The following is a 13504-nucleotide window of genomic DNA, read 5'->3' as shown; positions in this document are numbered from 1 at the left end:
CCATCTCTTCCAGAGCATGTGGCATGAGCGTGTCGCGTACGGTTTTGTAGCCCGGTTGAGCTGCGCTGGCGAAAAGTTGCATCCCTTCGCATTCTCCTTTACTCAGCGGTTCATAGTCCATGTAAATAATAAAAAAAAATGCTACATCCAGCTCTCTTTTTCTCTCCCTTGTTATGGTTGGGCCTTTGCGTGCAGTGAAGAAACTTTTGAATTCCTCAACAGTTTTCTCCTGTTGCTGCTGTTCCTCCTCTCGCTCTATCAAATACAAATTCACGGACGACATAAATTAAATAAAACGAACCATTAGGCCTACTTGAATGACAAAACAAATCAGTTTGAATATTACGCTATATTTAATTTACACTTTGTTACAAGTTCAATTTGCTAACCTTTTGCTTTATTCCGTGCGTGTTCACGTAGCACACTTTCATGCTTTCGGGAGATGTGCCTTTTTAGATTCCAAAAGGAATCTTTACTTACTGAAACGATGTCTCCACATTCGTTTTCTTGTACCCCATTATCACTGTTAGTTTGTTTTTTAATAGTACACCTGTACGATTTCTCGTTTTCTTTTTTGAAGTACATTTTGAACTCCATTATGAGCAGTAATGTGAGCCGAGGTTTGAATGAAAATAGTCTGTTGATGACAGTGCAAGACAGATGGATTCTGGGTCAGGCTTGACTGAGCATGCTTCAGACTCGTGGTGTGAGCGGGAAACCAACGCTCTGTCCTTTTAAAAATGCCGCTCTGCGCTCTGTCCAAAACCCGCCCGCTCACTCGCGCTCCACTCCGCTCACATGCTCTGGTTCGGACGTAACGTTAGTCTTTTACAAAAACGTGATTTTCTCAGCTTTATGCTCAAAATGTTGCTTTTACATGAAACTTGCAACATTCAAGTGTTGATTAAAAAAATAATGTATGAAGCTGGAATAAAACAGTGGGTCTGTTCTCTCTTTTGATATATTGCATGTTTAGATATTCTGTGGGCCATTAAAACTTGTGAAAATGACCATAAATGCTGGCGGTGACTGGCAAATTTCATGTTTACGTTCATTTAAAAGACCTAACCGACTATGATACTCAACAAGACAGTCATTTTGATATAATTTTGTGTGAATATTCGCGCGCTGTGAGACGCGTGGCCGTGCTTATGTGTGTTGCTTCGCGAGTATCAAACTGAGAGACACTTTCTCGTCTATGAGCGCTTGAATATTTAAATTGGCAAGGCTTTAAAATGCGCAAATGATCAGTTTCCGTGAAGCTGCAGCTCTGGCCCGAGTGTCTTTCACGCTGGCACTGGACCATCTGGCAATTCTTATTGTCGACCGTAATGACAAATAATTTTTGTCATTCATTCAGGGGGGGCGGGGGGTCGTTTTGGGAGGGCGGGCCGCCCCTCCAAAACAATGGTAGGGGAAACACTGTAATGACAGCAAAATATAGATATGTGCCATCCATGAATGTGCCCTTTGACATTAAAACAGGACAATAAGGAGTGTGTTGTGCATTTACCCTCATCCTTCCCTCGGGTCATTTTTAAAAATTAAAAACCGAGCGTTCATCGGAGTGGTCCAAGACTATAGGACTTTAGTCTGTTTCTGAGGGTTAAAGAGCACCTATCATAGAATTTTGAAATGTACCTTTCATGTAGTGTGTAACATAGATCTAAGTGAACAAAAACATCCTGCAAAGTTTGAAATATGACAGTGCACCGCATATATAGTTATAAGAGTCGACTCTGAGTCATTTTTAAGAATCTTTAGAAGACCGAAGCTTTTTCTCTGACTAGATGACGTCAACTTGTCAAGTTATTTGAATACGATACGCCCACTTATTGCGCTCCAAGACGCCAGTGAAAACTAGAAACATCATGGCGGCGAGACGCTGTGTTCTGAAGTGAGACTCAAAAGCAAACTTTTTTTATTTGCCCAAGGATGAGCATTTGAAGACTAAGTGGCTTGAAGACAAACCATACATCGTCGCGATTGTGTGATTATTAGTCTTCAAATGTCTCTATTTGCATGTTTCGCGATCTCTTTTATTATGGACTTCTATTATGGCACATGGTATCTTCTTCGTCTGTGTGTATCATATATGGACTACATGTGCTCAGAGCGCCCTCCGGCTGCCAGGAGGAGCTGAAAACAACACATAAGAGTCTCCATCGCTCATGATTAGGCGCATTTTGAGGAAGTATTGAATAAAAAATACTCCTCTGTTTAGAAATTTGACACAGACATATGAGAATCTATCAATATTTCTCCTCATCTGCACACTTTTGAACTAAAAGCCCTGAGGGATGTTGATTTGTCGCGAGTCTTCGTGAGGAGAATAGAGGAGTTTTTTAATGAATGAGATCAGCTGAGGCTCATATTACAATCAAACGGTACCGACGCGGTTTTCATATTCATAACTCCTGACACATATTAACAAATTACTCTCAGTATAAGACTTTGATGGGCGTTCCGTTTCCGAAAATATCTGCACAGACTAAACCAATCACAACTGACTGGGTCATCGGACCAATCACCGCAGATCAGCGTCACGTAAAGGCGGGGTTTTGAAAAGTGAATCACTAAAGGAATCATTTGAGAATCGCTGTCAAAACAGGTAAAAATAAATGCATATTATAAGAAAACTAAAGTCTTTTTTGTCATTGCATGCATGCAAAACTGTTGTTGGGACTTCTAAAACAATATTTGGAACATTTTAAATGCAATAATAGGTGCTTTTTAATAGTTTATGTTGTCGGTTGGTGTGTTAGTAAAATGAAAGCGAATCCGTCCCAGCGGTGGTTCAGGAATGAAGCAGATTGACCTTCAGGACAGTAAGAGGGACACCTGAGACGGGCAGGAAAGGCTGAATGATTCTCCTGTACACCTGCAGTCAGGTGACCTCAGCGGGAGTGGACAGTTCTCCGGGAAGCTGGTGTTTCTGAGACAGGCCAGGATGAAAACAGACTTTTTCATGTTGAACCGTTTGCATGTACTCATGTGATCCATGTGATCTGTTCAGATCATGAGGGCCAATCAGATTGAAGACAGACCCTGGACTGCAGTAAACATGAGCATTTGCCTGTTGGAGATATGTTTATCAGTGGATTGCAGACGGCTTTAGTGTGGCCTTTGAGTGTTGTTGTGTAGGGATGGTGTTGCCCTCTGGCCATGAAGCAGCTAAACTCCCTCCTGACTCTCAGGAGACACACAGGACACGCTTCACTGCTGCTCTGTTTAGGCTAGGACAACTCGGGTTTTGTTGTCTTCTGCGGAACCGAATCATCCCATTCTTTATGCATCCTTTAGTTAGCAGAGCTTGACCGATAGCAGGAAGGCTAGTAAAGCGGCTGGTGTTGTGTGCTGATACTCTTCCAGAGAAACCGATGACAGAATGCAGCTTTTCATGAGTATTTGAGCTGCGGGGGTGTTTGTGGTTGTCTTCCAAGCAAACTGTGATATTACTAGGGGTGTAACAGTACACACATTTTATACCTCGGTTGTTAAGTCACGGTTCGGTTCAATTTCGGTACAGTTAGGGTAAAGAAATGCAAAACATAAAATAGCTTGTTTATTATTAACGTTTGTATTTGTAAACATCAACAGTTACATTTTTTAACACAATTTTAAATGTAATGCCTGCTTGGCATAAATAAAGAAATATATAAAAATAAAACAGAAATTCTCCAATAAATAAAATAATTCTCAATTCAACAAAATATACAATTTTGTAAAAAAAAAAATATATATACAGGGCTCGACATTAACGCTTGTCCGCTTGTCCGGGACAAGTGGATTTTTTGAAGGGGCAAGTAAAAAACAATTTTACTTGCCCGACGGACAAGTATCCGGGTTAAAACGTCAAAACAAAAAATAACTAGGAAATCACCAAAGTGCAATAATGATTCTGGATCAGTGTAAGTGGAGATCGATAGTGGATAATATAAAACGAACTGACGTTAACTAGGTTGAGCTGTTGAGGCTCGTGCAGCTTCTCGAGGAGAAAATCGAGAACAAATGAGCGCCGCTCACACACAGAAACTCAGTGAACATACACGGTTAAAATTGTGTAGTTTTGATATTTATAACATATGATACAGTTAAGCAACATCACACTAACAAGAGTGTGTTTTCCTGAATACCATCACGACTGAAAATGACACTGATCTCATACGCCAGCTCCATAAACAATTTAACATTTAGTCACTTACATTTTAAAAGCAATATGGACTGTTTTTGTTCTATTTCAGCAGTGAAAATCGTTCCAAACAAATATCACAGCAGAACCATAACCCGTCTCACAGCATCAGTGTGTGTTCGTGAATGATTCAGCGTTTTAATGAATCGGTTGAATCATAGATTAAATTACCTTTTTGTAAACTACTGCCAAATTCTTGAATGAATCAACCGTTTCACTGAATCGACTCAATGACTCGCTCATTCAGACGGTCACATGCTGCCCCCTACTGGTGGTGCTTTAGTTTCATCTTTCCAACATTTCTTATTTGTATATTCAAAAATATTTAAAATAATCTCATAACATTATTTAATGCAGTTGTAATTTTTCAGTGTAAATGATTTAATTTGATTGGTAACAGCCTATAGTGTCTTATTCTAATTTAATTTATTGATCAAATTTAAGAATATAAAAGGAAAGCCGAAGCATAGCCTATATTTAATAAGATTATGGAAAAATGCCCTTTATAAAAAGGTACAAATATGCAGATTTAAATATGTCAAAGCTGATTGAACACTGGAGAGAATCTTGCTTCAGAATAGATTATATTTACAAAACAAATCCGGACAAGCAAATGTTTTACTCGGACTGTGAATGACAGATTTACTTGTCCGAAGGACAAGCGTGTGAACAGGCTTAATGTCGAGCCCTGTATATATATATAAAATAAAAATATATAAAAAATAACTATCGATTACCGCACAGCATTAACAATCCCAGGTTGTAGGCCTGCTCAGATTTCTTTCTTTTTTTTAAGAACCTAACTTTTCCACACATTGTCTAAAGAACAACATTACAATTCCAGCTTATAGCCCTGTTCAGTTTCATTCAACTTTCATGTTTTTTGTCAGAAAAATGAACTTGTCTACATTGTCTTCAGAAAGGGCAGATCTGCTGGCAGTTACGATGTCTCCAGCTGTGGAAAATACCCTCTCACTAGGTACAGAGGTAGCACTTTGCTAACTTGGCAATATGTGGATATGTGGGCTCATTGGTCCTCCACCATGCAAGTGAAATGCAGTCCACTGTCTTGTATGAGCTAACCTCTTCCTTCACCAGCTGCAAAGTAGGCTTCTTTCCCACCTGAGTCTTGAAGAGCTCACCAAATACAGTTGTGCCATGGCTGTCTTCTTTACAGGAGGAGATGATTCAGACGCCTCTGGGTTTTCTCTCCCTGGAGATGAACTGGCTGCTGTTGTCCCAGTGGCCTCCTCACTCTGCATAATAAAATGACAAACACGTTAATATGTAATTATTACTACTGACACTATAGCAGCAAGTGTTTCAAATTAAGCGATGAAGACATTTTATGCACAAGAAGAAAATGAATACCTGTTCTTCCATGGTTACAATCTCTGTGATGAGGCTGTTGTAGATTATGTGAACCTTGGGTCAAGAACTGGGCATTTGTGGAGGAAGTCATGAGTATCGGTTCTCCAGGTTTTCTCTGATGTCTCTCACAGTTGGACTGTCTTTTTCTTTGGGTTCCATAGAACTGAGCACTGTGGTTTTGAGGGGCAGGATCATTGATACTGAAGGTGTGGATTCAGTGCTCATCAGTGTTGTGAGGATTTTTAGTGGTTTAAGGACCTCCATTACCTCCTCTGCCATTCTCACATCCTGGTCAGACAATGTGGCTATGTCTTTGTTCTTCTTGAGGGCCTTTTCTGTCAGTGCCGCTTGTTGTTCAATGTACCTCTCAAGCATATCATAACTGGAGTTCCAGCGGGCGGTAACATCATGAATAAGGGAATGCTTTGGTATATTAAGCATCTCCTGTTAGCTCTCCAATATGTGTGCCGCTGTTGGGCTACGGTGAAAAAAGGACACATCCCTTCTGACTCTACCTAGCACTCTTAATACCTGGTTGAGTCCTGTTGCTTTCTGTGATGCTAAATTAATAGTGTGTGCAAAACATGAGATTTGGGGGCCCAGTCCAGCTTCACTGACTGAATTGCGGACGAGAAGGAATTTCATACCGGGGCTCAATCACCTTCAGCATATGTTTAAAGCCTGCATTTTCAAGTACTGAATATGGTCGTAGATCCGCTGCAATAAAAACACCAATGGCATTTGTTATTGCTTTGGCCCGATCTGAACTACCAGCGAGAGGCTGTTTAACCCTCGTGCACTGTTGGATTTCTGATTACACTCCTTATGGTCCGGGTCAAATTGACCCTAATTGGATTCAATACAATTCCCCAAAAATCACACTATGAAAAAACACATACAATCAGGTACAAACAATTCACTTTTAATATCAAAAATATCTAATATATATAGATAAATATCTGAATTTACGATTTATAAAAATACTTTTAACCACTATTTTTAAGATTGGCCCTTGGGACTCTTGCCTTTATACATTTAGAACAATAATATCTTAGTCTAAACCTAAAGTAATCTTGACCAACTATATAGCATTTTAAAGCTTTCAGACTCTAATTTTCATATTTGGTGACTGATTTTCAAAAGAGATGACAGAGCAGTAGATAAATAGCGATAGATTCGTCATTTGTGATGCGGTGCCAAACTATGACGCGTGCTCTGACTTTTACCCACAAACAGCAAGAGTGTATCAAATTTTGATATGCACATTTCACAACGCATCAGCATGTTTGCATGCATATTAGGCATGTGCCGGTATCAAATTTTCATGTTGCGATTAATTGCTGAAGCTTTTATCACGGTATACGGTATTATCACGATATTGAAATAAGTTGCAAAAAAAGTGTTGTCATACTTCAATAGGTTAAATCACTTTCTTATAACAAAAGAACCAAACATTTAAATACAATAAAGCAATACACAAAAATTTATAAAGTAAAGAAATATTTAAAACAGATTAAAGTGCAAAAGAATTATAAAGAACAATAGGTATGCTGAAATGTACATTTAACATAGATTAATACATGCTTTAGAAGTATTTTTCATTGTCAGTTTGTTAATGAAGGAACTAATGTTAAATACTGGAGCCTTGTAAAGTGTGTGATTGAACAACAGTCAGAACATATTCAAACAATATCTAGGGCATGTAATTTAGTCCAGATTAAAAAATAAAATGCAAGTTTGAAAATGAATAGCCTTAAGTCTTTAAGTATTATGTATTAGGTTATGTGATTACTGGGGAAACGACTGCATTTCTGCTGTTCCGTCAGCGCCCTCTGCTGTCGAAGAATGAATGTGCACTTCAGCGTGTCTCATTCCGCCATGTGCTCGGCTCATGCACGGTCTATTTACATCAGTGCGCGTTCCTCTTTGACGTGTTGTTCATTTTAAACGGTTGATGGGTAAAGTGTTCTTAAAATTCATTCTAAAAATCGGAATAATTCGTAATAAATAATTATTCACGGTATTTTGACGTGCCCACGATAACTATATTGTGCATATTCATTATTGCGGTATATCGTATTACCGTTTACCGGCACATGTCTAATGCATATTAATGACCCTAAATGAGAAAAGGTCACACAATTTCAAGAAAAACAATGTAGGTTAGATAGTATTTCAGATAGATTGAAAAAAGAAATTATAGCTCATTTTTACCATTTGTGGCATACAAAAAATATTTCTGTATTGAAAAAAATGGGGAAAAGCTAATTTTTTTAGCTTCATAGGTTAGTAAAAAACGAAAATAACAAAATATAACCAAGAAATGTTATTATTTTGGGTCTCTACAATTGCCTTAGAACATTAAAATATGCAGGTCAAATTGACCCGTGATCATCACGAACGTAACAGTACTTTTGTGTGTATATGTCAAAACACATCAGCAGGTTGAAACTTTGCATGCATGTTCATGACCCTAAATGAGAAAAAGTCACAAAATTTAAAGAAAAAAAACATAGGTTAACTGATATTTCTGACAACTTAAAAATCAAAACGGGTCAAATTGACCCGCAACATAACACAAGGGTTAAATGACGACGGGAGCTGCGTTTGCACTACACGCGTTTGTTTCCTCGTAGCAGTGATATTCACATTTGCGTGGTGCCGTTTCAGATGGGTTAGCAAATTTGACGTGTTTCCAGAAACGTACCCAATCACTACTGAACAATGTCTGCACACTGCTTTCATCTTATCCACATGTCTTTGTCTGTTGTCGTAATTCGCCACGAAACCGAAGTGTTCCCAAACAGGAGACCTTAAAGGGTTAGTTCACCCAAAAATGAAAATTCTGTCATTAATTACTCACCCTCATGTCGTTGGACACCCGTAAGACCTCCGTTCATATTCGGAACACAAATGAAGATATTTTAGTGTAAAGCTGATGCTGAGAAAGGCTTCAGATAGGCCTCCATTGGCATTCAGTACATTGACACTTCCAAGATCCATGAAAGGCACTTAAAACGTCGTTACAAAGTCTATCTCACCACAGTGGCTCTACAATAATCTTACGATGCGACGACAATAGTTTTTGTGCGCAAAAAAAAATCAAAATAACACCTTTATCCAACTTGTTCTCGACTTCCGTGTGTGCCTCCACGACGCATGCGCGAGAATATGACGCAGATCCGGCGTTCGGACACATGACCCAGAAGAGATTTGTTTACGAGCAGAGGAAGACACGCGTGTCTAAGCTGTTGAATTCTACATTGATCGTGCTTTAGGTCTCGGCGTAGTGCTCAAAATGGGGCTTAAGTGTGTATTTCATCGATTCCCAAACACCGGCGCTACGTCATATTCTCGCGCATGCGTCGTGGAGGCACACACGGAAGTCGAGAACAAGTTGGATAAAGGTGTTATTTTGATTTTTTTTTGCGCACAAAAACTATTGTCGTCGCATCGTAAGATTATTGTAGAGCCACTGTGGTGAGATAGACTTTGTAACGACGTTTTAAGTGCCTTTCATGGATCTTGGAAGTGTCAATGTACTGAATGCCAATGGAGGCCTGTGTGAAGCCTTTCTCAGCATCAGCTTTACACTAAAATATCTTCATTTGTGTTCCGAATATGAACGGAGGTCTTACGGGTGTCCAACGACATGAGGGTGAGTAATTAATGACAGAATTTTCATTTTTGGGTGAACTAACCCTTTAATGATAAGGGAGGGTCTTTTCATTAGCATTGGCCATGATTACATTCACTAGCCAGAGGCTGGGCGGAAATCCCGCCCTACAGCTAATTTCATTGGTTAAAGCAGCACTAGGTAACTTTTCAACCTTCATAATATATTTTCAAAACTCTTGTGATGATACATCGACTTACAATAGGTTGAATGACACGTCTGCCATAGCCTGACGGGGTCTGTATCGTTTTTAATCGTACTTTTAAACTTCGGGTTTCGGGTAGTAACCCGAGAAAAAAAAGAACTACAAAATTCGACTGCTTTACAGCATATACGTCACTTCCACCACCACCCCCACTTCCTTAAATTCAGACGTGCGAGCCAAACTATCATTTGTTCGCCAAATGTTATAGTCATGGCCGAAGCAGCACAGAAAAATAAGAAAGCAAAGGTTTTGTCGGAGGAAAGCAAAAAGAGGAAACGAGAAAGTGATGGGATTAAAGGCAGGAGGATCAACATTGGGCCGGCGTTTGCTCGCGGGCGTGAGCTGGAGGAGGAGGGGCTACATTCTTGCAAGAAAATACGTAATACATACAAAATCATATTTTAGGATACCTAACATGTCTGTGATATTGGTTTATTTGTCTTGCCTCAAGCTATAATGCAAATCGATTTTTCAAATTTGCAGATTCATCTAGGGTAGCTTGATATTATAATATTGATGATATATGGTTATTACCTACCACTCAAACATTGAATTGAAGTATCATAGATTCTGTAAAACGGGAACCAATAGACTAGGCTACTATAATGACGCTGGCTTGTAAACGTGAGTATCGCGATCATTTGGCGTTTGAAAAAAATAAAACCCATGAAATTATATTCATACGACATGCTGAAACATATGCCACTGTACCTGGGATGAAGACATTTCACACGCGACGCAAGCAGAACTCCTGCAGTGTTCAGGGCTATCATAGCTGTCATGTCAACAAATGCACGTGCGATGCATCCGCTGATGTAGAATGACAGAGTTTACGATAGTAGTAGAGGACAATACTGTTTCCCAACTGTAGGGGGACCCGAGAGCAAAAGTTACCTAGTGCTGCTTTAAGGTTACAGTGACGGGCGGGATTTCCGCTGGACTGGTTTGGGGAAAACAAATCACGCCCTCTCTCCGCCTCGCACTTTCGCCTAGCACGCTTAGCCCAGACAAACTCGCGGCCCGAACTTAATATGTTAAAGGTCCCGTTTTTCCTGTGTTTTTGAAGCTTTGATTGTGTTTACAGTGTGCAATATAACACGTGTTCATGTTTCGCGTGTAAAAAAACACAGTATTTTTCACACAATGTACTGATCTGTATACCGCTGTTTTCACTGTCCTAAAAACGGCTTGATGATTTCCTTATTCTATGAAGTCCGTATTCTACTCAGAAATACGTAACGAGTTCTGATTGGGCCAGCGGTTCCCGTGTTGTGATTGGACAGCAGCTTAGCGCACGTTTCCCGGAAAGGTCGCGCCTCTTACCATAACGGGGAGATGAACGCGCTCAAACTACAGTGTCCCTGGCCAAAGAAAGAGGATTTGACTCTGGGATTAAAAATAACAGCGTCTCGACGACATGGCGACAAACACACTCTACAAACGCAACACTTCCTCTTCTCCACGAGGGAGAGCAACAAGACCACGCCCCCTTTTTTGCGTATTCTTGTGGGCGGAGTTTAGTCAACAAACTGTTCTACTGACGTCTTTAAAGCAGGAAGTGCAGTAGAACAAACCGGCCGTTCGCTGTAGGCTTCGAGAGGGAACTTCTGTTAAATAAAATATCTCGCTTGGCATTGAACTTTGAGCTTTATAATTTTACAGGTATTATTTATGCTCTAACAGCAACATTACACACTAACTAAAGTTTGAAAAATGGGATCACGAAGAACAGGACCTTTAAAGTAGCCTGTATCGAAATGCATTCGAACCGAGAGCCCTGGACCGAAACGGTTCGGTACGATTACGTGTACCGTTACACCCCTAGATATTACAGTTTATTGATATAAGAGTTTTGTGTCTGTGTAGTTTTAGTGTCCTCATAACTTTTTTGCAGGTAAATAAGTGATGTTATGCAAGTCAACCAGTTGTGATTAAGCCTGAAATCTGTTCCTGATGCGTTTATGACTCTGGAGATGAGTGACTGTGTACATTTTTTTCAGAGAGCGATAGCCTCTTCACTGACTCGATTTCACCCGCTGTTTTGTCAGAGATGTTTGGAATGGAGAGCGAGGGCATGAAAGTTAAAGTCTCTCTTTTTCTCCTCTCCACAGGTTTCAATGCCATAGCTCTGAGTGACCGCACCAGCGTGGGATCGTCCCAAACTAACCTCAGCTCATTGTTTGGGAGTTTGGTAAGATCTAAGTGTGTGTGTTTGGGTTAGGGCGTAGTGAATATGGCTTAGTGTGTTTGTATTTCCTCTGAAGCAGCTGCTTTGTTGTTCAGAGAAACCAACATTTCAACCACAAATTGTAATAACTAAATACAAACTAATTACATTACATCATTTAGGAAAGTATTAGACAAATTAAAAGTTCATTTTATCATAATGATGTTCTCAGTGATGTTTTTTCTTCATGCAGACTGAAGTCTGGGAGAGAGAGCAGACGAGTGGTTGAAGACACACCAGTGTTGCTCCCGCACTCCTTCACCGGGGCTATGGTAAACACACACACACACACACACACACACACACACACACCATCTCTCTCGTTCCCCAGCACTCCTTCACCGGGGCTATGGTAAACACACACACACACACACACACACACACACACACACACACACACACACACACACACACACACACACACACACACCATCTCTCTCGTTCTCCCGCACTCCTTCACTGGGGCTATGGTAAACACACACACACACACACACACACACACACCATCTCTCTCGTTCTCCCGCACTCCTTCACTGGGGCTATGGTAAACACACACACACACACACACACACACACACACCATCTCTCTCGTTCTCCAGCACTCCTTCACCGGGGCTATGGTAAACACACACACACACACACACACACACACACACACACACACACACCATCTCTCTCGTTCTCCAGCACTCCTTCACTGGGGCTATGGTAAACACACACACACACACACACACACACACACACACACACACCATCTCTCTCGTTCTCCCGCACTCCTTCACTGGGGCTATGGTAAACACACACACACACACACACACACACACACACACACACACCATCTCTCTCGTTCTCCCGCACTCCTTCACTGGGGCTATGGTAAACACACACACACACACACACACACACACACACACACACACACACACACACACACACACACACACACACACCATCTCTCTCGTTCTCCCGCACTCCTTCACTGGGGCTATGGTAAACACACACACACACACACACACACACACACACACACACACACACACACACACACACCATCTCTCTCGTTCTCCAGCACTCCTTCACCGGGGCTATGGTAAACACACACACACACACACACACACACACACACACACACACACACACACACACACACACACACACACACACACACACACACACACACACACACACACACACACCATCTCTCTCGTTCTCCAGCACTCCTTCACCGGGGCTATGGTAAACACACACACACAAACACACACACACACACACACACACACACACACCATCTCTCTCGTTCTCCAGCACTCCTTCACCGGGGCTATGGTAAACACACACACACACACACACACACACACACACACCATCTCTCTCGTTCTCCCGCACTCCTTCACCGGGGCTATGGTAAACACACACACACACACACACACACACACACACACACACACACACACACACACACACCATCTCTCTCGTTCTCCAGCACTCCTTCACCAGTGCTATGGTAACACACACACACACACACACACACACACACACACACACACACACACACACACACACACACACACACACACACACACACACACCATCTCTCTCGTTCACTGACTCTCAGGCACTGGGTCAAATGCTGAATCGGAAGCTGCTGATTGATTTCTCAGGCTCTTATCAGCTGAAATGAGCGGCGCTCAGACAGTGTCACCGCCCGTCCTGATGTCTGTCTCCACCAGATCAATGCTTTAGACAGACAGGATGAATGAGTGGATGTGTGCTCGTGTCATCAGTGTGTGCTCGTGTCATCAGTGTGTGCTCGTGTCATCAGTAGCCGCGTTT

The 13504-nt window shown here is 41.2% G+C and overlaps 1 protein-coding gene across 27 annotated transcripts in view; it reads left to right on the top strand.

Moving 5' to 3' along the window:
- Positions 1-13504, top strand: part of mtmr3 (myotubularin related protein 3) — a 93324-nt gene that overhangs the window by 6312 nt on the left and 73508 nt on the right. For 26 of the 27 annotated variants that reach the window (XR_013817399.1, XR_013817400.1, XR_013817401.1 and 23 more), the window contains exons 2-3: positions 11556-11635; positions 11865-11943. Coding sequence is in view for 12 of the 27 variants with exons in the window: in XM_079828155.1 (XP_079684281.1) it covers positions 11941-11943 (3 nt within the window). In the remaining 15 variants the exon portion in view is untranslated. Of the gene's footprint in view, positions 1-11555; positions 11636-11864; positions 11944-13055; positions 13076-13504 lie in introns of those variants that run through there. The other variant, XM_079828160.1, reaches the window with a different exon arrangement.

Source organism: Gobio gobio (assembly GCF_949357685.1).
Source record: "Gobio gobio genome assembly, chromosome: 10".
Lineage (NCBI taxonomy): Eukaryota > Metazoa > Chordata > Actinopteri > Cypriniformes > Gobionidae > Gobio > Gobio gobio.
This window is presented reverse-complemented; position numbering and strand designations above follow the sequence as displayed.